The sequence below is a fragment of the Oryza glaberrima genome, chromosome 5 (genome assembly GCF_000147395.1).
Source record: "Oryza glaberrima chromosome 5, OglaRS2, whole genome shotgun sequence".
NCBI lineage: Eukaryota > Viridiplantae > Streptophyta > Magnoliopsida > Poales > Poaceae > Oryza > Oryza glaberrima.
This window is the reverse complement of record NC_068330.1, coordinates 7146100-7171245: the sequence shown is the minus strand read 5'-3', so window position 1 is coordinate 7171245 and position 25146 is coordinate 7146100. Positions and strand designations below refer to the sequence as shown.

The 25146-nt window shown below is 40.6% G+C and overlaps 3 protein-coding genes across 20 annotated transcripts; all 3 read right to left on the bottom strand.

Moving 5' to 3' along the window:
• Nucleotides 1-10858: 10858 nt before the first annotated feature.
• LOC127774358 (uncharacterized) lies at nucleotides 10859-11615 on the bottom strand. The gene has a single exon (XM_052300584.1). It carries the CDS (start codon nucleotides 11501-11503, stop codon nucleotides 11090-11092), a length of 414 nt encoding a protein of 137 aa, XP_052156544.1. The 5' UTR covers nucleotides 11504-11615; the 3' UTR covers nucleotides 10859-11089.
• A 1481-nt stretch (nucleotides 11616-13096) lies between these two features.
• On the bottom strand, nucleotides 13097-18218 carry LOC127773843 (uncharacterized). 18 transcript variants are annotated; one of them, XR_008017654.1, is made up of 6 exons: nucleotides 17566-18218; nucleotides 17006-17049; nucleotides 16412-16546; nucleotides 16176-16261; nucleotides 16064-16077; nucleotides 13097-15974 (listed from the first exon to the last, which is right to left on the bottom strand). XR_008017654.1 is itself a non-coding variant. In XM_052300034.1 (5 exons), exons 1-5 carry the CDS (start codon nucleotides 17731-17733, stop codon nucleotides 13796-13798), a joined length of 558 nt encoding a protein of 185 aa, XP_052155994.1. In that variant the 5' UTR covers nucleotides 17734-18218; the 3' UTR covers nucleotides 13097-13795. The 18 variants fall into 18 exon arrangements, 7 of the variants coding, with proteins under 7 accessions (XP_052155994.1, XP_052155997.1, XP_052155999.1 ...); XR_008017653.1 differs by having other exon boundaries at nucleotides 13097-16077; XR_008017655.1 differs by lacking the exon at nucleotides 16064-16077.
• Nucleotides 18219-18989: 771 nt separating this feature from the next.
• On the bottom strand, nucleotides 18990-24286 carry LOC127774729 (probable ubiquitin-conjugating enzyme E2 26). Its single transcript, XM_052301011.1, has 7 exons — nucleotides 24193-24286; nucleotides 23953-24070; nucleotides 21068-21469; nucleotides 20922-20985; nucleotides 20348-20487; nucleotides 19949-20260; nucleotides 18990-19632 (listed from the first exon to the last, which is right to left on the bottom strand). The coding sequence occupies exons 1-7, from the start codon at nucleotides 24204-24206 to the stop codon at nucleotides 19279-19281; spliced, it is 1404 nt and encodes a 467-aa protein (XP_052156971.1). The 5' UTR covers nucleotides 24207-24286; the 3' UTR covers nucleotides 18990-19278.
• Between the last annotated feature and the right edge of the window lie 860 nt (nucleotides 24287-25146).

Sequence of the window (25146 nt, the reverse complement as noted above, 5' to 3'; positions counted from 1 at the left end):
TGACCTCCAGCAGATCTTGCTGCAGAAGAGGACGGCGGCGCACAGCGGCAACGCACGGCGGCGATTCAGAGTGGTGCACGGCGCGAGGAAGCTACTTCCCATCCCCCTCATGTCAAGATCAGAGAAATATTTTACTAGAAATGGAACCCAATTTCAGAGAATAAAACGTATTTGGTGTGCGCCGCAAGGACCTAAACTAGGATTCCTAAATCTAGATTACTTCCTAAGATAAGATAATTGCGAGTTTTGATATCTCTTTCATTCTCAGATGCAATTCGTTTTTATAGAAAGTGAGGTAGTCTTAGCTCTCAAGCATCAGACAGCTCAAAAGTAGGAAAAAGGCAAAAGAATGACCAGAACAATGGTCCCTGACATCGATTAATGGCTAGGATTTCGTGATATCGCTTTGCTTGGTTTGTCTGTCGTTGGATCTTCATAATCCTCCTGAAAGTCTACATCTCCTCCTCAAATCTTCAGATAACTCAAACATTCAGAAAGTTCAGAGTATTCAGAGTTTCAGTTCGCTGCATCTCATTTCCAGGCTGAGTCCTGACATTGCTTCCCCCTTAGCAGCATTCTTGTCCTCAAGGATGAAAAGTTGGAAACATACTTTGGTTCACTGTTGCATCCTCCCAAGTTGCATCAGTAGGACTCAAATTCTGCCACAAAATCAGTCACTAAGTTACTGCTACTCCCCTCTAGGCACCATTCTCCTTTGCAGCACAGCAACAGGTTCAGTTTTGACCTGTCCATCTAGACCAACAGCTGGTAAATTTGCCATGGGTACTGCATGTGTTCCCAAATGCCTCTTTAATTGGCTCACATGGAAAACAGGATGGATTTGAGCTTCATCTGGCAGCTGCAATTTGTATGCTACTTTTCCCACCTTTTGAGTTATCTTAAATGGACCATAATATTTTGATCTCAGTTTCAGTGAGCCTCTGATCCCAAAAGCTGTTTGCCTATATGGCTGTAGCTTAAGATACACCATATCACCAATCTCAAAGGTTCTCTCTGTTCTGTTTTTGTCAGCAAAGTGCTTCATTCTCTTCTGTGCCAATTCTAGATTCTCTTTTAAATTCTGTAGAATAGCTTCCTTCTCCTCCAAAAGTCACCCTTGCTTCAGCTGATACATTGCAGGGTACAGAGAATTCATTTACCTGAGGTGGTGTGTATCCATACAAAGCCTTAAATGGAGTCATTTGGATGGATGTGTGGTAAGTGGTATTATACCACCAATCAGCCAAAGCCAACCAGGAATACCATTCTTGGGCTCTTGAAAAGTCATGTTTCTCAAATAAGATTCCAAACATTGATTCACCCTCCCCGTTTGTCCATCAGTTTGGGGATGATAAGAAGTACTAAACCTCAATTGCACCTTTTTTGCTTTAAAGATTTCTTGAAAAAACTCACTAGTGAATATTCTGTCCCTATCAGTAATAATGGCAGTAGGCATGCCATGTAATTTGTGTATGTTATCCATGAAGATCTCCACCACCATTTGCACTGTATAAGGATGTGATAAAGCTAAGAAGTGAGCATACTTGGTCAACCTGTGTACCACCACCAGAGTTACATCTTTCCCTCTGGACAATGGAAGATCCACAATAAAATCCATGGTAATATGAGACCAGGCCATATCAGGAATCTCCAATGGCTCTAGCAGACCAGGAATATGCACATTCTCTCCTTTTGTCACTTGACAAGTTGGGCATTCTCTCACAAATTTGTCCATCTCAAATTCAAAAATGGCCAGAGTACTTGGTTCATAAGAGATTGAAAGGTTGCAGGGGCATTAGTTAACCCAAAAGGCATAACTTGATATTCGTAGTGTCCCATATGCGTCCTGAAAGCAGTTTTGTGCACATCTTTCTCATTCATCCTAATTTGATGATACCCCGACCTTAAGTCAAGTTTTGAAAATATTTTAGCACCATGAAGTTCATCCAACAGATCTTCAATGATTGGCATTGGAAATTTGTTCTTGACTGTTTGGGAGTTTAATTCTCTATAATCAACACACAATCTCCAAGAGCCATCCTTCTTCCTAACCATTACAGCAGGTGAGGCATATGGACTATCACTCTCAAATGTGCTAGAGACATATTGACCCATTGGTCTATTGGAGTTCCAGTCAACTCAAAGAACTTCTCACACTGCTTCAACCAGTCAATAGGGTCATCACCACTGAATAAAGGTATTTCCAACCTGGGTCCTTTTAGTACAGCTTCAGCATAATGATTTGCTTCTCCATGTTGCCCTACATACTGATTCCTCTGCTCATCAAACATCCTTACTCTATGGTTCACCTACATCTGTTCATGATACATTTCTGCTCTAGGCTGAAACTGTGGGATCCTAGTATGGAAAAACTGATTGTTTACCTGTTGGGACTCATGGTTTGCAGTACTAAACTGTGGAAACATGTGTGGGGGCACTGTGGGATGTGTGGTAGAAAAATGCTGCCCCAACTGTGGATCAGGCATAGAACAGGGTATAGATTGGCTCCACTGTGGCACAGAAGAAGTGGGAGGTACTATCTCAAACACGACAGAAGTGGTGAAGGTGGACCTGGGTATACCTCTATCTCACAGTTCGCTGGTTCCTGCAGCATCACCTGCACTTGCTTCAGGATTTCCACCAACAGTGCCTCCTTCTGTCTCTGAATTCCCTGCATCAGTTCCCTTCTGCTTGCAAAGTTCCTGCAATAATTTCTTGACCTCCCTTACCTCTGACTTGAGATTCTTCAGATCAGCAATGTCCTTCTTCATCCCAACCAGCTCCAACCTCACCTCGTTCATCTCCTCCATACCTACCAGCGACCCGTGCGATCGAGTCATGTTTACCATACATAAAGTTTCCTTCGATCTGTGAGGACAGCTCAGGATTTCTCCCTCCCTGTATCGCCTCACAGAACTGGTCTACCGCCGCCCGTCTCGAGGATTTGGATCTGGGGATTTTACAGCCTCCTGCCAACCCTTCTCCAAAGATCGAGACCCTTCTTCGCCTCCGGATCGAATTCTTCCGGCGTCGGGATTTTACGGCAGCAAATCCACAGATCGCCACCAACCTGCGCCTTCCAAATTCGAGAGCCAAGGAAAGAGCTGAGCTCTGATACCTTTGTCAAGATCGGAGAAAGATTTCACTAGAAATGGAACCCAATTTTAGAGAATAAAACGTATTTGGTGTGCGCCGCAAGGACCTAAACTAGGGTTCCTAAATCTAGATTACTTCCTAAGGTAAGATAATTGCGAGTTTTGATATCTCTTTCATTCTCAGATGCAATTCGTTTTTATACGAGGTAGTCTTAGCTCTCAAGCATCAGACAACTCAAAAGTAGGAAAAAGACAAAAGAATGACCAGAACAGTGGTCCCCGACATCGATTAATGGCTAGGATTTCGTGATAACGCTTCGCTTGGTTTGTCTGTCGTTGGATCTTCATAATCCTCCCAAAAGTCTACATCTCCTCCTCAAATCTTCAGATAACTCAAACATTCAGAAAGTTCAGAGTATTCAGAGTTTCAGTTTGTTGCATCTCATTTCCAGGCTGAGTCCTGACACCTTAGCCCCACACGGTATCCCCTCCTCAAACCCTAGAAATCCTTTCCAAACCTTTCCTTCAAATGTGCATGTTTTCTGTGAGATGGATTTATGCATGTTTTCTGTGAGACGGTTTTATGCATAATTTTTGTGAGATGGATTTATCTTTTGGGTTGATGATTGCTTCGTAACTGCTCAATCTTGTGTCACATGGACTTGTAGACTCTGATCTACTGGATAAATATGTTCATATGTTCTATATTTCTCTTGCAGTGTGAGAGGATAATGTAGGTACCTGTATTGGTTTGTATGCTTGATTTATTACAAGCTGTTCCTTGGTTCTATGACTTTCAGATTGATGCATATAATTGTATTAAGGGAAAAAAGGTGTCCACTTCAGGGTTCATTCATATATAATTTGGCCAAAAGTTCTTGGTGTATAAATGTAGTATAACCTGGCTTGAACATATTATGTGAAACTATACTAGTAATTCTGAACATTGACCTAAATTTTTGAAACTATGGTGTGAATGGATGGCAGGCATGGCTCAAAATGTGCTATCGAAGAGTGTTAAAATGCTAATTGACTCTGTTGATTGGAATGACTACAACACTAGAGTTGTGTGTGAGATTTTTGCTGATCAAGTAGTTGCGGGTAATCGTCCAAATACCCATTTATCCAATTCTGGGTATGACGAAGTTATTGAGCAATTTGCCGCAAAGGGCACCTACTGTACACATGCACACAATGGAGGCACTTGCAATTTTTCTGTACATTCTAGGTGACGGTTCATCAAACCAAAGGGCACAAAATCGTTTCAAGCATTCTGGTGAGACAATATCAAGAAAATTTGAAGAAGTATTGTTTGCTGTTGTGGAGTTGGGACATGATATTGTGCATCCAAAGGATCCAAACTTTCCTACTATCCATGATAGAATTAGGAAGGATCGTCGTATGTGGCCACATTTCAAAGATTGCATTGGGGCAGTTGATGGTACTCATATCCTTGCAGTTGTTCCAGATGAAGAGAAGATCAGATATATTGGTAGATCTAAATCAACCACTCAAAATGTGATGGCTATTTGTGATCATGATATGAGATTTATCTATGCATCTATTGGACAACCTGGATCAATGCATGACACAACCGTGTTATTTAATGCATTGCAAACCGATATAGATATCTTTCCCCATCCTCCCCAAGGTAATTATCACTTTCAGGGGTACCTCCAGCTCCAATAGGAGCTAGCTCCAACTGGAATTGGAGTTCAGAGCTAGGAGTTTGGAGTTGGAGCCCTATCAAACAGGCCCTAGAATGCTACACACTACGGTACAGAAACCACTAAGTCCTAAACTCATTAAAAATTTCGAAAGAGTCTCTCCTATAAATACGAACATCCACGACATGCAATTATAGATTAAACTAATAATAACATCATTCCCATAGTGCTATCCATCCATATAATCCATGGAAAGAAACTAAAAGATATCTAAAAGATTATTATAAGACTGGACCATGATATAGTTTAAGTGTCATTATGGACCTAGGCAATATAGGTTGATAGTGTGTAGATAAATGTGTATATAAGGGAGCTACTTCCCGTCCATGCATGTCGGTCTCATGCGTACCTAAAACCAAATAAAACACAAGAGTGAGTATAAAAATACTCAGCAAGTACAATATGAAACTAGAAAACACATATACACATCATTGGCAATAAAGCATGAACAGAATGCTTTCTTTCTTTGATAGGAAACACATTTTCAAACACCAAGTCAAAGAAGATAGTAGTTCCCATCCCGGGTAGGCATGAATTAAAATAGTAGTTTCCATCCCGGACAATAGTGACTACATCCTAGCATTTGCCGACAAAGCCAAGTAAGCGTGATCAGCGCTTACCCACATGAACATGAATATAAAACCAAATAGCACATGGCTCGCATGAAACATGAATAATTGAAACCGGAAACAAAGAACCAAATTGAAACCATATTACACATCCATGGCAAACATGGAACTTGAATTATTTAATCAGAACCAGAATCCGGACTATCAAACAAGAATAACATCGTAAACATAAGATGAACTCGAAATCTAAATAGCATGAACAACAATCTGAACATATGTAATCACATATTACACATAAATATAATGAAAATAAATAGATAAAGCAATCACTCCAAGAATCACACAATTAGTTCGTCATGCACTTGCCTCCAATGAAGGGTTGGTATCATACACGATCTGAAGGATCACAACCTAATCACAAACAAAACCTCAGCAAACACATTCAAACATGCATATAAAACAATAAAAAGGTGAACCTACTGCCCCATCCCGTTAAAACGCAATACAAGGAACGCCGCTTGGACTATACACAAGATTGCTGCTTTAAACCTTTATATCTTGAAATATGAAAAGGCTATGACTGAAAATATATACATTTTGAAAATCTACGGAACAATACCTACAACTTTTATGTAGAAAGCATATTTTTATTCTGCCATTTAAATGGTCTAATTTGCGCTTGAAAGCAAGCTTCAGAATCTGTCCAAAATTTCAGAGGGTACATACAAAACAAACTATATCTGGAGTTCTAATCATCCGATAAAAGTGTATTTTACAGATATGGAAAGCTTGGGGAAAACTCTACAGCTTTGTCTATAGGCAGCCTGACTGATTCTGCTGTTTAACCCCTCCATAAACAGTTCAATCTACTACTATCCAGATTATGACATAAAAACAATAGTCATACTAAAAATATTATATCTCCTAAACCACTTGAGATAAAATCGCGCCCTTTGGTTAGAAGATAAATCCAAATATTATCTACAACTTCCTAGTTATACACTTTTGCAGAAAATAACATTTAGAGCCCCGAAACATCAAAAAACTGAAGCACTGCAAATCTGCCCATATGCAGAAATGTAACAAACCAAACTGCAACAACCCAAACTCCTTCTCTAGCCTTCCCTAACCACGAATTAAAACACTAAAGCCATGCTAGAACAACTATACAACAAGGAGAAAAGCCTCACCTAGGGTTTCGTTAGAGAACTTGTGAGGAGACAATAGGGGAGACTCCAATCTAACCCCTCCTACTCCTCTCCTTCTCCTCGTTCCGTTTTTACACTTCACTTCTTGATCTAGGTTCTTGGGCTAGAGATCTATTCTCCTCGTTCCATTTTTACACTTCGCTTCTTGATCCAGGTTCTTGGGTTGGAGATCTATGAGGGCAATTTGCTGTAGAGGGGAGAGATGCAAACATAGGAGGAGGGGAGGAAGGAGGCGTCCTTGGAGGCCGGCCAAGGAGAGGGGTGGTGGCACCAAGAGGGGAGGTGGGATTCGGTTCCCCTCTCTCTAGGTTTTAGGGGAGAACTAATGGGTTGGGTTTATGGGCCTTCTCATGTTGGCCCACTTCTAAAGATATTTTTCTTTTATTTATTTATGTTAACATCTTTATTTTAACAAGTCAACCCAAACTAAAAAAATCCAAAATATCTTTTAATATACGGGGTATTACAGAGGGTCTGAGTGACTACAAGAAGAGAAATAGTGCAGTGAATCTACTCCATGCAATGATGCCCTAGACTTTGAATCTTATTACTGATGACAGGTTCACTACTTCTACCAAATAACTTCAAATAGCATGGGATCCTGATGGCATTGGCAATTATTTGCATCGGCTTGTGGACAAGCCAAATTTTAAAAAGAGAGGATTGTTAGAAACTCAATTGAACTACACATGGGCTATGTTAGCCATATTCCAAGCCCGGCCCAAAAATCCTCGAAGGGAGATAAAAAATAGCAGCAACGTTGATTGGAAGGCATCGAACGAATCAAACAAGCATCGGCGGCTTCGGCCACGACAGCAGTGGGTAGTGGCGACCTGGTTCAGGCTGAACCTCGTCGATCTTCCTCTCTTGCTAGTTCCTCTACTGTAGCTTTCAGAACACTCTAGTCTCTTTTTAGTAGCTTGTATCCACACCCTTATTCTACCTCGTCCTAGCTAAAGGGCCTGTTTGGGGGAGCTTAAGATTCTGAGAAGTAGCTACTGAGAAGTTAGGTGGCTTCTAGTTCATTTTCCAGATTCTACAACTACAGATTCTCAGAATCTGAGTAAAAACTTGTACTGTTTGGGGGAGCTTCTGGCAACTGGAGATTCTAGGAGAAGCTGCAGCTGTTAGAAACTCCCCAAACAGGCCCAAACACTTCCGAGTTGTATTGAGAACTATCATTGTTTTGAATTCAGTGAAGGAGGTTGTTAACAAAAATGGACTAGTGTAATTTGACCTTTAATCTAGTTAACACGAAAGGCCCAGATATACTAAACTCCACCCTAGTGAATTTGTATATTTCGTTGAGGAGAAGCTTAATTAGTCTGGAGAATCCATCTGTTAATTAATTTAGGGTCTCTTTGAAACATTGGATTAAAAAAATACAGGAATAGAAAAAACACAAAAATAGAATAGGAATTCACGTGTAAAACAGAGGAATGTAAAACCATTGGAAATGTATAGGAATATGCGTTTGAATTGGGTATAGGAAAAACACAGCAATATTTACTTAAGAACTTGGGCCCATTTTCCATTTCTAATAAATACACTGCAGCCAACACAAATTTTATCCATTCATTGCTTGTTCTCCTGCTCTGAAGAAAGAGATTAGGAGCTTGGTTGCCTCGATCCTACGCAAAGCAAGTGAAAAATGAGCTCAAACTGGATAGGAAGTTTCCTGTGTTTCTCCCATAGAATCAGCAACGAAGGAATATTTCCTTCAGTTTTCCTATGACCAATTCCTACAAATCAAAAGCTGCTACAGTAGAATCCATAGGAACTCTAAGCTTTAATCCTCCATTTCTTTATCATTCTCAAACCAAACCCTACATGATTTACCCTACAGACCCAGTCCATATTACCCCTCGTGAAATCTCGACAGTTACCTCTTTCCCAAGGATATTTAACTATCAGTCACTATTAGATTTAACAATTATCTAAATACCCCTATTAGATTTTCTCTTTTTTCTCTCTAAGAAAATGGCTTCTTAACTATTTGACACTTTTACCCACATGTAAAAAACAGAGTGGAACCTACTAGTCAATATTTCTAATCCCCTTATCTCTTCCTCATCCCAGTTGACCAGGCAGAGGCCAGAGTGGAGGAGGCTATGGCGGCCCTCTCCCGGGCGGTTGTCGAGACAGGTGCCCTCGAAGCGTTGGTGTGGGGGCAACGGGCTCACGACAATCCCAGACCGGCGTAGGAGGAAGCAGCCAACGTCAAGGGGCGTGAGGCGGAGCTGGCACTACACGAGTGCGCCGAGGTGGGAGAAAGGCACGAACACAACCCCTTCCCCACCACTGGCGAGTGCAATGGGGGTCACTGTGTAGAGGAGGAGGGACTGGAGGGCGAGGAAGCGACACACTAGCTAATCTACCTCCATGATGTCGTCGAAGGTGTGGTCCTACCGCCTCTTCACCATACCACCGATTTGGGACCGCCGCGCGCCCGTTGCCATACCGGCACTCCAAGGGGCACTTATCTCCATTGCCACCGCAGAGAGGTCTGCCGCGGCTATTGACCTCCACTTCAACCACCACCTAGGCCTCTCCGTCTGGTGTCGTCGCCTAGTCAACTAAGGAAGATAAGGAGAGTGGAGAGACTGACTAGTGGGTCTCACAATGTTTTTCACCCTTGGATTGCCACGCTGGCATGCCGCATGGGTAATGTAGCAAATAGTTATGAGGCCATCTTCTTAGAGCGGCAAAAAAATAAGAACAAATCTAATAGGTGTATTTGGATAACTGTCAAACCTAATAGTGACAAATAATTAAATTTCCCTCTTTACCAACGACAAGAAGCCATATCCGTATGCCCACATCCCCTTTCTTCTTCATTCCCCCTTACCATGGACAAAAGTTCAAGCATAACAAATACTTCCAGTTTGGCTCTCAAATTCTCAGCGTAGCCACAGCAGCTGTCAACCAAGCACCTCACTTGATACAACCTTGATGCCTCTGCTTATCTCACCAATGCAACCTCGGTCTCCTACCTCATCTCCCTCCCCAGACTGAACCCAGACATCTTTTCGCCATTGTCACCGGAGGAGATGCTTTGCTGTTCAGATAAAGTGGTGAACACACTAATATATAGTAGCACATATGCGTTCTCCAAGGTTGATCAGACATACATTGCAGAAAATTCAAGTTCCACAAAGCCCTCAACATTTTCAGACTTGAAATCATTAAGAAAGTATCAAATGCAAAATTGGGTTAAGAGATTGTCAATGAGAGAAAATATCATACTAAATGTGCATGCCCACGCAAAGCATAATAGTATTTATGTTTTTTTTTTTTTTTTGCTAGAGAACAATGCAAGCTGCACTAAGCATTGATGGGAAGTGCAACAACAAAGAAGCGCATGCTGCTTGCTGGAGCAAATATGAATGTCAAAGGTAGTGAGAGTGTGATCAACGGGATCTGCATGTATTACATTGAAGATTTTCAGGGGCTGAGCTCCTAATTCTTCACATGATATTCAAGACAGCATGTCATATTTGTGCATCCAAATAATTAGTAAAACATTCTCGTATTATATTCGAACTCAACTAATATAACAAAAATCTCTGAATCTGCCATTGATGTATCACAGACTATTTCAGTATAAATTTTCGTGAGTGAAACATGAGAACTAGCTAGGATACTGTGCTTTAGTATATTGTGATATCATTATAGGTGTAACTCGACTAAGGGACTGATGAAACAAATGAATTTCATGGGGATTAGCTGTCAAAGGGACTTTCCCAGGTGACAAATGAAGACCACCAAAGTATTTGGCAATAAGTAGTGACACAGGTCACAAACATGTCCACAAGCATAACAAATGCCAAAAAAAAAAAGAATTATGCAGGCTCGATGATCAAGATACTATCCTTTCCATTTGTAATTTGATCAATGGCATATACCTTAAGAACCAAGGGATCAATTCTTGTAGCGAAGGGGGGATTTTTCGCATTCAGAGCAGGGCCTAGTGTGTATCTCTCTAATGAGTAGAGACCAATGTATTCTGCGACAAAAACAACTAACTTTGCTGCACTTAAGCCCAAGATCGAAATGACAATGTGTTTCTTTTATGGGGGGTAAAAACATTGTTTACGAACCAAACATACCCTAGTTCTAACCCTTCAAGGTTCCAACTCAGTTGTCCACACAAAAACTAAGCACTGTAAAATTGCGATAAGCATGAGCACACTCAATACTGCACAGCAAACATGACAAGCAAACATTTGTGCAGTTAAAATGTGGAAACGCCATTCCAATAAACCAACAATGCATGCCCACGATGCTGCAGTAGAATTAGGTTTTGACTAAAATTGTTTAGGACAATGGTAATCAGGTTCGACCCAAATGGGCATCCAAGATCAGTGATCAACAGCTAAAGAGTTTATTGAAGCACGCGTAAAGCCTCACAGGCATTTCCGCAAGCACCTGGCGTGCAACGCAGAAAAAGGAAGAGAATCCCACCTCCAGCGCCGCTACTTCTTCTTCTCCTACTCCGCGGCATCCTCATCATCGGCGTCGAGGTCGTGCTCGTGGTCGTACTCCAATGTGAACCCCTCCCACTCCTTCCCCGCCGCGACGTCATCGACGGACATGGGCTCCAACTGAACCTCCTCCACCTCCTCCTCGTCATCCTCGCTAACGGACCACCCGTCCGCCTCGCTGTCGGAGGTGGAGTAACCCTCGGGCCTGGTGGGAGGGCTCCGCCGCGCCATGCGCCGGGGGACCGACACGCCGAAGTCGCTGAGGCGCCGAAGCTGCACCGCCGCCGCCGCCGCGGGGCGGAGGCCGGGGTGGACCGGCGGGTGGCGCTCGAGCGTCGTCGCCGGCCGGGGAGGGAGGCGGCGGAGCAGGGTGGCGCAGGCGGCGCGGCGGCTCAGCGAGGTGGTCGCCCGCCGGAGCATGTCGTCGTGCACTCGTGTCGCGCCGTCGCCGCCGCCGCCGCCGTGGACTTGACACTCCGCACCAGGCCGGCCTGCTAAGCCCTAAAGTTTTGGGCTGAAATGGTGTCGAGGATTTTTCTTCGCACACTGACCCGCCCAAGCATCCACTTTGTTTGGCAAATAGGCCGAGTTTAGATCCAAATTTTTTTTTCAAACCTCTAACTTTTCCATTACATCAAAATTTTTCTACACACAAACTTTCAACTTTTTCGTCACATCATTTCAATTTCAATCAAACTTCTAATTTTGGCGTTAACTAAAACACAAGGATTGGAAAATAATATCCACCCTTCAAAGGGTAATATTGCATCCTAACCATTCATTCTTCACATCTCATTTAATCCTAGCCATTCATCCATTTCCCTTTCCCAATCTCACCTCCCATATTCCATTTGTCAAACACACCCCAGGAGAAAATAAATACCCGGTGATATTTTAGTTCGAATCTGAATCCATAGAAAAATGCAGGTTAGGATACAAGAAAAGTTGTACATGTCCGCATGACTGTATGTCCCATGTTATCAAATATATACATGAAAATCTATTATGAGTGCTAAAAGATTTTACCAGCTCGCAAGTATTATTACATAATTTTTTTTTCATGATGTATATCTTTTTAACACACCAAGTGTCTCCCTAGATTAATATCCATGATCAAATTGAAGATGTTTTTGCTGGTCGATTTTTAAGTTTGTTCATTTTTGGAAATACATATACGTATTTGAGTTAATTTTTAAGTTCGTTCGCTTTTGAAAATACAAGTTGTCGTATAAGAAATCTCATTAAAACAACTCACATGCTAGCTTAAGACGATCAGACTTCTATCTGCAGCTCATGATTTTCTAAAAAAGATATATATTTCCAAGCGAATTTCTACATGATTTTCTAAAAAAAAGATATATATTTCCAAGCGAATTTCTACAGTAAATTTCACCTTAAGTAAACCGTATAACAATAATAAGATTAAAATAACCTTCACCCATTGCAACTACAATTTGAAGGAAAAATATATGGTATATAGCTAAAAGATGAGTGATATGTTATCTGGTAATATACTGTATCCGGTTTTAATTTTGAAGAAAAATATATGTTAGGATACGTACCGTGATGTGACTGTACCCACCTGATTTTCACCCTAATAGCCATCTCGTTTGGTATCTAACTAGCAAGAGTCACGCGCTACGCCACGTGCGTGGGAATTAATGTTTGAAGCTGGGATATCATAATCAAAATAGCACAAGATATAGTGTAACTTTTAAGCATTATATCCAAACATTATCTAAAAAAAATCATTATATCAGAAGCATACTCACATATGCAAACACATTACAACTATACATCATAAGATTAAAGGCGAATATAATCCATTTGCTCATATAATTATTTTTACAATCATGCACATTTACAGAAAAGCAGCAACCATAGAGGACAATGGTGCTTACGTGATGTGGGAGTATAGATTAGAAAAGTAGCAGTGTTACAACGTAGAAAAGTAGCAGTGTTACAACGACAATCATTAAGTGATCAAAGAATTGCAACATTTTCTCAGACATCTTCATCATGAACTAATTGAATATATTCACATATAGAACTGCGCCGCAAAGAAAATTTAGTGCTTTAGCTCCCAATAAAAACAACACCACATCACATTATGTACTTGCAACAGTTTAGTAGATGAACTGGTACCTCCTTTGCATAGCGCCACTGAGTACTGAGGTATCCCATACATAATTATGTCTAAGGGCATGTTTGGATATCATTCATATATTGCCATGTGATGAGTATATATGACAGGTAGGACAAAACTCTTTTCAAATAAACTGTGTTGAAACATCTATGTCTTCCAAGAAGGGGCAAACAGAACAATAATAAATTAAACAGAAAACAAATTAATGAAATCATATCTTGAAGTTGGTTGATAATGAAAAGTCTGTAAGCATATTTACAAAGCAAATAATATAAATTCGGAAGGATGGGTCATTAGAAAATTCAAAAACCATGTCGAGATGGGAAAAACAAAAGCAGGAATAACACTTGTATAGAAGAAAAATAATATCCCAGTGCGTCCCTATTGGAACATATGGCATGTCTCATCTAAAATTGTTTGAAGTGCATGTAGCTTTGTCACACACCAATGAACTGAAATAAAATTTTATGATCAACGCGAGAACCACACAGTATAGCCAGAGATATGGAGGCCTGGGTCATTTGGGGTGGCACATATGTACTGTCATCATATATGGACTACACATATCAACTGAGGATGGTACTATATAGTTTAGAACTTATACCTGTGGCTTTAATCCTTTCGGGTAAGCAATAGTTCGCCCTGCAAACAACACTAACCTATGGAATCAATGTTATATTAAATATTAAATATTAATAGCTTATAAATGGTTATAGCGGAAGAAAAAATGTTAGCCTCTTATACAAAGTGCCTGAACCTATCGTAATTGTGGTTTACTAAATTTCTTGCCAATATTGAAATCTTCAATTGAGCCAATTAGATTTCTTTTTTGCTAGGTGTGCAACATACTTTGTGATCAATTACTGTCTTGACTTATAGACCCAGCGCTGACCCACTTTAGTCGTTATAATATGATTCGTAAAATAATGTAGTCTCCAAATATGAGGCTAAAAGACCTGTGGCGGTCTATACTAAGCCCTAAAGACCGTTGTGTCTCAGAAAATGAACTACATGATCTAAATTTTAGGGTCATATGCCAAGTTGTCAGGTTGACAGATAATTTTTTTATGATGTATGCATCACTATTGCGAATATAAAATTGTCCACAAAGGATATTATCAATGCATATGTATTTTCACTCTGTGTACAAATATAGAGCACAACAGATTAACAAATAAAATATGATTTGTTGCATAGGGAAGGAAATTGAGGAAAAACCTACTTGTACCATAAACATTATGCTATCATGACACTAAACCTAAATAATTTTATAAGAGATCTGAAGGCCACATATATCACCCAGATAAGACAGTAAGAAAACATATATACCTCCAAGCATAAGCACATAAAGGTGGCTGCAGGAAGATGCCATTGATAAAAGCACAGAAAAGGTGGCTGCAAAAAGACTGGTATACAATGAAGGAATATTGACATTACTTCAGAATTAACTCATTAACATCTACAGGAAAAGGGAAGCTAAGCCAAGAACATCAAAACTCGTACCCTCCAAACTAACTTAGTATATTTTCAAGTATATATCTTGGCAAATAAAATCACAACTTCCATGTAGTACCATGCCATATACTCATATCTACATTCTTGAATCAGTGTAACTGAGAATAATAAAAATCAGAATTTTTTTCAAAGCATATGTTCTTTTAGACCAAATTTGTTTAAGATTCCAGAAACAATTGGCCTGTATATGTACCTACGTACATCAGGATTACATTATGAAGGACCATGTATGAATCTTGAACCCAAGGTTGTCAGGATCGGGATACTAAGTAGTATCGTTTTGCTCAAAGTAATATCGTATCGTAGGATCGTATCGTAGTATCGGGATACTATGAGATTTTCTTTTTTTAAGTTTAATTACTATTTATATTAATTATATGTAGCCATTCTATATAAAAAATATAGTAATGATATATGTCATGCAAATAGAGGCATTTATTAAGAGAAACCACGTTGGTTTTGATATATTTAACTGATTTTTATATAAATTTGAGCATATTTATTTACATTATTTTCATACCATGTTATTTTAAATAATATTTCGTAGTATCGTAGGGATCGTAGAATCGGGATACCACCTAAGATTTCATAGGATCGTGTACTAATGAATAGTAGGATCGAGATACTATGAAAATTAGGATACTAGGTGGGATCAGTATCGTTTCGGCTTGGTAGGATCGTAGTATCGTAAGATACTAGGATACGTATCGGGATACTGACAACCTTGCTTGAACCTGTACATCTCTAATAAATGACATAGATGGTGTATGGCCCATCTTCAATATTTTATCATTATTAGTGAGAAGTTATTTGTGAAGTTAACTGATACAAAAATTATAAGACATTATAATTAAGAAAGCTGCAGAAACAAATATATTTTGAGAGTAAACTTAGATCTTCTTCTAGGAATTTTACCAAGCATCTAGAAGGCATCTGTTAAAGAGAAAAATTTACTGGCATCACCCCAATTATTTATCCTCCTCCTTATCCCAGATGCACAGGATCCGATTAGCCAAAGAGAACAAATTGAACAGGAGGAATTTAGGCATCCTACCTGGACACGGTTGGTGTTCTGGACGATGACGACGAAGCAGCGTATTGCTCATAGCCGCAGGCCCGCAGCGCAGGTCCATCAGGCCGCAACGGCAATGAATCAATCCTGGCAACTTGCGGCGGCAGCGAGATCCAACTCCATGCCGGGGGCAAAGGCTGCGCCGGTCGATGATGTCACTGAATAATTAATATATCTAAGGTCCAAGAGAACTACAAACTCAACATTGAATTAAGCATAACAGGCACAACACGTCAGAGAGACTTACTAATCACCATTAACCTGTATACAAAACAGAAGGTTGTAAATTTGCTTTATTAGTTACGAAATAATTTCAGCACATTTTACACTGGTACACTCCAGCAATGAAATGCACTCACCCAACATCTAAACTACTTTCCCCCACGGATGGAAAGTATATCGGATATGCTCTGTGTTGCATATATTACGACTGAAAACTCCCTCCCTAGCAGTCATGCAACAGTAAAAGAAAAGAAGATTAGTCTATGCTTGCCGATGACAATGATTTTGAAGGTTGACAAAATAAACAATGAATTTTACAATCCCATAGGAAAGTATACTACAGTTATCGTACATCCAGTTAAAATTATAACACCTTTTGGGGAATTCTGTTATCTCTTTGTCATATCAAGTTATCAAAGTACGGTGAAAGGAACAACCATGCAGTTCCAATGCTAAAATAACTTTTCTTGCTCAAATTTTGAGGTGCTAGTGCTAGTAAAAGTGTTTCCTGCATTAAAGGGAAGAAAATGAATGAGCGTATGGTTGGATTGGAAAACTTTAACTATGGAGTCATTTATTCTACATATTTGAGAAAACTAATTAAGTAGCATTCAGAAAGAGCTGGCAATACACTGAAATGGGCTGAGTAGACCCAATGCATTTAAACTGAATATTCATTGATGCAAATAGGAGGCATTACTTGATTGGACAAAGATTCTTTTTATAGTTCAAGGTGAATCACCAGGATACATAAGAGCCACATCTATCCTGCCATCACTCCTTAGTGGGCTGTAGGAAATCATCTCTGTTTACAACGACAAATGCTCTGCTACTATTCTGAGCTCATAGCTAGTAATTCAGTTTTAAAAGACCGATAACTGAATATAATTATGAAAACTACAACAATTCCATCAAAATAGCTATTGCAGAAGGCCTGGATGAGTAAAATAAAAATAAAAAGTAATACCTCACAATAGAGAAGGATGATAGGGAAAGGGAAGGGAAAAAATCCTGCAGACAAATATACACCATATTAGCATACAACCCATAATTGACCATATTAACCATTCAATGATCTACCAGCTAAGAGAATTAAAAATGTAAAGAAGGATCAAATCCATTTGGTCCAATGATATGTATGTAACATTGCTAGGATAGGTATAACAGTCATACAACAAAAATACTGAAAATGGCATGTAGATAGTAGAGTATTGAAGCAAATCGGATCTTCCTGCATATAAATCATCTATTTAACTTAAAATCTAGTTCTATTAGCGCCAAGTCTAAGTCATCTAGAAATTACATGAAGAACCAAGTGGGCAGTGAGAGCAAATACACAAAGAAAAAAAATGTTAATCAGTAAGTGACTGAAAGCCTATCTGATGCTTGAAATACTAAGAGCTTCAAAACACATATCGTCTGTACATTATCAATAAGAGCTCCTCTGACGGTACATAGCATGCAATTTGAGAGGGGAACGGAGGCAGATATGCACATCGGAGCAGCGTTCTTGGTTGGCCACAATACCTTGATCGCTGGAGATTGAAACAACCTTAGAGGTTTGGGGTCGGGAGCCTCAAATCCATGGCAGCGCATCGTAGACGAAACCCCCACCCCCTGCTCCAGCAGTGCCATCTTCGATGATGCTTTAGGCCAACCTAGGGTTTGGGAGGTGAGGCTGGGGATTGGAGGCATCGATTGGTCATAGTAGAGAGGGGCCGACGGAATTAGGGAGCGAGAGGGAGGATGGGAGGGCAGAGAAGGAGGCAATGTAGGCGAGAGGGCGGGCGGGCGAGCAGGTGAGGCGACGCGCCTCCGCCGCCGTCTCTGCCTCACGCGAGAGAAAGGCGAGGAGCGCGAGGCCGGCGCCTGGGCAGAGACCGTGAGACAGCGAGGAAGAGGCCGCGTCTGGTGTGCGGAGCGAGGGGAGCGGCACGACAGCAGGCGAGCAACGGCGGCGGCGGCGACAGGCGAGCAGTGGCGGCGGCGGCAGGCGAGGTCACGTGCGCGCGAGCCTGGTAGTGCGGCTAGGGTTTATGAGCGGCACGGCGATGATGGTTGGAGGAGGGCGAGGATGCGTCGGCGACGGCGCGCGCAAAGGAGAAAGGCGACGGTGGCGGCGGCGTGGCTGCGTAGAAGGGCGAGGCGGCGGCGTTGCTGCGGCAGGCTGCGGGCGAGACGGGCGCGGGGGCTAGGGTTTGGTCCGGCTGGACGAAATCTACGCCGTTCATTCGCGATTCGACTATCCCACGGCTGAGAAAGGGCCGACACAGCGGGACACGTAGACGGCCAGATCGACCCTATGGTGAGATCTGACAGTGGACGGCAGCGGGAACCGGCACATAATTAACTGAAAGCACAGGGGGGTTTTTGTAAAAAATGCTGACGTGGCGCTCCAAATTTTCACCGCTCCTACGGCATTTAAGTGAACCAATATATATGAATCTTATCTGGTTATGTGAATAACAAATACTTTTGAGGGGTAAAATTATGAAATGTTGCCATAGATGAATTATTAAAGTTGTACTTGTCAAATTTTTAAATAAAATGTTTTAAATACCTATAGCAATTCAATGGTTAGATTAAATTCTGCTACTCTACTACCGTCACAAGTAAAAGATACTATCAGAACAGATGATAAAAAAAAAAGTCTAGCCACGATAAATCGCACAAATTGTTCAAATGTTTCATACAAGATAATGGTTATCTCAAGGTCGAATTACATCCGTCAGTAAAGAATTATTCATATGTTTCCGACAAGATAAATGTCAACTCAAGGTTGAATTAAATCTATTAGTAAAGCAGTTTGAAACTAACGCAATGTTAGCTGCAAAAAAAGTGAACTCACAAGAAAAAGGGCAAATCTAACCATATGATCAAAGCCACTACGCTAGCCGATGGAGAAACTCTTGCAAGTAACACGGTGTAACCTAAATGCAAGCCAACATAAATCATATGGAACCGCCACCTTGCTTACTTATGCAGGTGTCTATTTCATGATCGCACCACAACGAGGGGTGGGTTGATGATACTTCAGTTAGCATCTAACATGATCATTTAAATTTTTTAAGTCCACACACTCAACCTGTACAACAAAAGGAGAAAAACGAGAATGGACTATCTACACAGCACTTCTATAGTTAGGCAAGCAAAACCCCTTTCTACGGTTTTCGCTTCATTATGAAACCCTCAGAACTAGAGAAGATCTGTGCGTTTTGTAGCTGCAGCTGGGGGGCCTCTTCAGGGAGCAGCAGCAGCAGCCTGCTGGTTCTTCTTCAACTTCTCATCGCAGAACTTCTTGGTGTCAGCACCCTTGACGTTGAATTCCATCAAGAGCTCCTCAAACAGAACGGCCATGTTGGTTTTGAAGGATGCAGCACGGCCCTTGCACAGGTCTGGCTTTTCAGGCTGCGGCTTTGCTCCGCTGCTGCTGCCGGATCCTCCTGCATCAGTGTCGTCCTGCTGCTTCGCATCCTCCTCGTCCTCGTTAGGGACTACGGACCCAACCTTATGACCTTCCATGTAATATTTGCATGCAGCCAGAATGGCATGACCACGGTGGCGGAAGTGGCCAGCTACAAGGGCATCAAAGTGCTGAAACAAATAATAAATGACAAGGGATGTTATTAGATGGTCTTGTGTGTAAGCTATGGAATCGCATCAGTTACAGGCAAAAGAGTGCCATGCTCATAATCAAAGAAACAGATAAGCATGCCACAATAATAATTGTAAAAGAAATGTTATTCAAATGCCTAATGGATGATTATTTCTATGCTACTCCCTCCATCCCAAAATATAGCAACTTTTAGCTATAAACCTGAACACATAGTTGTCCAGATTCATAGCTAAAAATGCTTACATTTTGGGATGGAGGTAGTACAAAAGAGCTTGATAAGCAGCACAACATTACCTGTGGAGATCTACGGAGTGAGTATAACATCGTCCTGCATGAGTACTGAAATGTGGTATCATTATAGTCCATGGCACTCTTCTGTCCAGTAGCACTGTTGGCATAGGTCTCATATCCTGGCTCATTGAAGTATGGGTTCTCATTCAGTACGAGAGCTTGAATGGAGACTAAAACCTGTAGCATAGTTGAGTGAGCTGAGTTCCACTTCTCACAACCACTACCAGACCAGGTGCCTAGCAGGCTAAGACAGACTTTTCCACAAGCATATAAATTTGGATTGAGCCGAAGCCCTCCAGAATGATAATATACCACCTGGGAAAAAAATATCAGCTTAGATATTTCAATCAAAACATAAATAAATTAAATAAAAAATGACAAGAACAATTTTTGAACACGTACTGGAGGAGTAGATGGATAAGTACTAGTAAATTGAGCATCAAAGAAGAAAAGGCCATCATGGTAAGGTGTTCCTTGAGGTCCAATTATTACAGCCCTCAGAAGGTCCATCCGATTTTCAGACACACGGACATATATGGATGCTGCACAGAAGAAAAAGAATCAGAATTACAAGAATTATGTATTTATGGAATAAAACATATCAAGACAGAGCAAGCAAATGGAATAGCATATCTCTAACTTCATCTACAACAGTGTACATATGTATTGCAAGTCATGGATGTAGTTTGTAAACCTCTGGAGCTCCTATATCTGTGAGCCACAGGGTATTCTAAAACTGTGTAAATAGAAGTATTTTAAAGTAGTGAAGTTATGAATCGATAGGACTAACAATATGAGCATTTCATCATCAACATTTGCATCTCTACAAAAGATACCTCAAGCTTTTACAGAACAGTTTTTTACGAGTACAAAGCAGAATGCTCAATGTTGATTAAAGAACTAAAAGAAATTTCAATAAATATGCAGATGCAACATTTATAACAACAATGATACAACTGTTCTTTCCGAAGTTGACCTGGTAAATCTTTCTCCAGAAGTTTCCAGTCATACTGAATCCTTTTTGTCCAGTCTTTCCCTGTCTGATATTTTTATTTAAAAAAAGTTAGTTTTGATCTGAAGAAAGGAGTATAAAATGATACAAATATGCATATGATCTCTTACCTTCCCAACAGGCTTATCAGCATAATGATGGTCCGAAAAATTCTCAACAACATCAAACTGCTTAAAGAATTCATATTTCTTAGTAATATCAGCATCTAGTTCTGCCATTGACTTGAAAGTGCTAGGTCCATCAGCAATATCCTTTTTTTGCAGCCATGGAACGGTAGCCTCCACTCCTGGAGGCAAATCCAAACCATCGAACTTATCAGCTAGCTGCTGATTGAAGTCAGTTTCATCAAATTCATAGTCTCCATCATCATCATAGCAGACATCATCCTCATCATACAAATAGTAATCTTCTTCCTCATTTTCCACACAGTCAGAATTCTGCAGCTCAGGTTCAGGTGCTTGGAAGGAATTATTTTCAGTACTGAGTCCAACTTGATCATTGGATGAAGAACCCTACAAAGTATGTCATGGTTATTGTAAGAAATAAAAAGATCTTAGACAGCTTGCACAAAAAAGACAGGATTTCAGTCACCGTTATTACTTTTGTAAATTTAGTTTCGCATATTATGATTTTATTGATATTCATCATTAACATCTAGGATCAGATCTTGCATGACAACCGATGACATTAAGCATATTACTTGATTACATGAGAATATAATGTAGATAACACAAACTACGATGTTGGAGGAGCAATATATTTACATTACAAAAACTGAAGCAATAAGGGATTATTGCCAACCATTCAACCAATCATGAATATGTGAAACCAGCATAAGGGGCGAATTCGACATATAAGGGTTTCAACATCATAGTTTGCAATGATGAATATAATGTGAAACACTTATGCAATGATGAATATGCCCCCCTTATATGTTGAAACCAGCATGAGGTAACATAACCCAGCATAGCGACTTAGGGAGCTAAAATGGACGCAAAAAAGGTTCAGGAAGTCAAGTGGAAAACAAGGCACAGACTTTTTCCTTTTAATTTCCAGTGATCAGATGGTCTCTACACACACCCCAAAGTAAAACTGTTGTTTTCAGATTCACTGCCCTATTTCTGTACAAGTCTAATTACTCAATCATACAGATGATTCATACCCTGCTACGTTGGAAATACAATTTTATTTTGGCTTCCTTGTTGCTTATGCTGTCAAATTGACGATTATATGCCTACATACGTGATATGTAGTAACCAAATACCCATAGCGAAGCACATTACAGTACATGTATGAGTTTAGCAGGAATCCTATTAAAGATGGGAGCATACGTATTGATTTGGATCAATATAGAATTGATCTTTGGTTAGTAATAATAGGAGCGAAGCAAATAATCTATGCAGCTTCAACTTCAAGTCTATGGATCCTACACATACACAATAGACTAGCATGTAAGAACATCTTATGTAGTTTTTGCATATCATAAATGTAATCATCCTTGAATCTACAAGCTGAAAAAAATAAAATTTCCTTATTGAAAGCAACACATGTCGCAATATCTACCAAATCGTGCAAGTCCAACCATATATGATATTACAGCTGATGACTAAGCCTACACTGCATAAAAACCTCACAAATCACGAAGAATCTCTACTAATATAGCTTCCATATGATCTGACAAGGATGATATTTGTTACATAATATGGATTTCCATCACAACACTAGGGCACTTCAATGGTTTGTATAAATTCAGACAAAGGCAAATGTCACTACTGCTCAGAATTAGTACAGAATTAGCAGATGAGAATAGTGCCAAACACCCCAAATCACTAACCCAATCTACAAGTAATGCTAGCTAGGAGTTAAAAGAATAAACAAAACCTCCATTCTACCATATAATAAACCTAAACAAAACTGATTTGCTGCTGGTCTCTAGTCTCAATCTCTTTAATCATAAACGTTTGGTGGCACACTCGTGTGAAATAAATCTCTACTATACAAAAATTAAAGATGTTTTTGCCGATACTTTGGTACGTAATCCGTGTATGAGTCGGTTTTTGAGTTTGTTCGCTTTTGGAAATACAAATCCGTATTTGACTCAGTTTTTAAGTTCGTTCGCTTTTGAAAATACAGAAGGAATCATATAAGAAATCTCTTTAAAAAAACTTACATGCTAACTTGAGACGATTGGACTCTTAATTGCAGCTCATGATTTTCTAACAAAATATGTATCCAAGCGAATTTAACACATTTAATTTCACCTTAACTAAACCATATATAACAATAATAAGATTAAAATAGTCTTCACCCGTTGCCACGCACGGACATTTTTCTATTAAAGAATAAAGCGAAAAAAAATAAGTTGAAGATAGAAGAGCCCAGATTCCAAATGAAGAAATAGAAACTCGAAAAGGATCCTTCTAATTCTCAAAGAATGAGGGGCAAGGGGATTGATACCGAGAAAGATTTCTTCTTGTTGTAAGAAGTGATTTGATCCGCATATGTTTGGTAAAAAAGAAACAATCTTCTCCTTTAATCATAAATGTGCATTTGGTGCATGTACGTCTTCCGTGTGATCGAAAATATAAAAAATAAACAGATCCCAACCCAAGATCAAATCACCCCCAAAACCCAAAACCCTACCACCAACACGATGATTCCACCTCAATGAAAACCACGACACCACAATCCCACCGGTTTGATCTAACAGAAACTAAATCCCAGGAGAAAAGAAAAACCTAGATTTAACAATCTCGCCAAGAACGAATCTCTCAAACATAGCAACACAGAAAAACCAAAACCCCTCGTACCATGATCGATCGGATCGACGGCCTAGTAGATCAAACAAAACACAACGATCGCATCCCGGATTGCACAAAAACCCGCTCAGATTACACCCAACCAACGGCGCAAAAAGAAAAAAACTTATAACTTCCTGCGATTTCAGGCCCAGAACTTTCGGGGGGCGGGGGCGCAAGAACGCGACGGGGGGTACCTGGCAGCGCTGCCGCTTCTGCTGCTGCACCGCGTCCCACACGGCTGCGTCGGCGGCGCGGCAGGAAGCCGAGGACGACGACGAGGAGGACGCCCCTCCTCCTTGCATCTTCGGGTAACTGCGAGGAAAACCAAAAAAAGAGAGATAAAAAAATAATCAAAAAATCATCCCAAAACCCCCCCACCCAGAATCGGCCCACGCGGTTCCTCCACGACGTAGAAGGGGCGAGAGGAACCCTACCCTGCGGCGTCCATGGCTCGCCGCGGCGGCGAGAAGCGCGGCGGCGGAGGAGGCGGAGGAAGTGGGGGGAGAAGAGAAGATGAGGCGAACGAGAGGAGGATTTCGTCGCGTGTGCGCGTAGCGATTTTTATATGCGGCGGGGCCCACACACACTCTCTCCCAAGTCCCACCGCGGGGAGCCGCGCGGCCGCTGCCATGTGGGGCCCACAGACGACGCGGGTCCCGTGGGACCCACATGACAGTGGGTGGAGAGGGGTGTGACGGAGATAGTACGGGTTTCCGATTTTGGGACAAAGTACTGCGTCCAGATGGGAAATAGGCCCAACAACCCCCGGTAGTTCAAGCCGTGTTGGTTGGCATCGAGACTATCAAAACGTTTGTTGCTAAATTCTCTCTACAAAATATAACGGATGTAAATATAGTAGTTTAATTATAGGGTGATTATATTATGTCCCTTATAAATTATATGAAAGTTTCATAAATCTCATGGTAACACGCTATTTATGCAGAGCGGATGTTTTTTTTATGAAATCCCCTCACTCGTACGCACGTTGTGATTTTTTCCATCCTCGCTTGCACGAATCCTTGACGATTCAAAATTATGTAAAAGTTACAATTTGTAATTACACGTAAGTTATGATGTAATTACACTGTAATTTTTGAAAGAAAATTTATCAACAAATGTATAACAAAATCGTTTAGGATCAGCTTAATTCTCAACCTTCCATCTAATTTAAATCCAATCGTCTTAGTGTATAAGTTCCCTTCTTTTTCAACTCCCCAACCTCTAACGAAACAATGGTCTATCAACATTGTTTCCTTTTTTTGTGACTTTTTAATATAATAATGATTTATGTCACGCGTCTTACCTGTTATTTTTGTCATTTGAGAATCCAGCGGTCCACGGGCACTCTATTCCACCGACCTACAACATACCTCCAACACAACGACAAA

Excerpts from the sequence above, each read along its gene's own strand:
- LOC127774358 (XM_052300584.1), bottom strand. The coding sequence starts at position 11,503 with ATGCTCCGGCGGGCGACCACCTCGCTGAGCCGCCGCGCCGCCTGCGCC.
- LOC127773843 (XM_052300034.1), bottom strand. The coding sequence starts at position 17,733 with ATGCCTCCAATCCCCAGCCTCACCTCCCAAACCCTAGGTTGGCCTAAA. Across the intron at positions 15,975-17,005 it reads TCATCCTTCTCTATTGTGAG|TGACATCATCGACCGGCGCA; the intron begins GTATTACTTTTT and ends TTAATTATTCAG. Across the intron at positions 13,889-14,558 it reads TTATGTGCTTATGCTTGGAG|GTTAGTGTTGTTTGCAGGGC; the intron begins GTATATATGTTT and ends TTGATTCCATAG.
- LOC127774729 (XM_052301011.1), bottom strand. Across the intron at positions 21,470-23,952 it reads AGAAGCGGCAGCGCTGCCAG|GGTTCTTCATCCAATGATCA; the intron begins GTACCCCCCGTC and ends CATACTTTGTAG. Across the intron at positions 19,633-19,948 it reads CACTCCGTAGATCTCCACAG|CACTTTGATGCCCTTGTAGC; the intron begins GTAATGTTGTGC and ends TATTTGTTTCAG.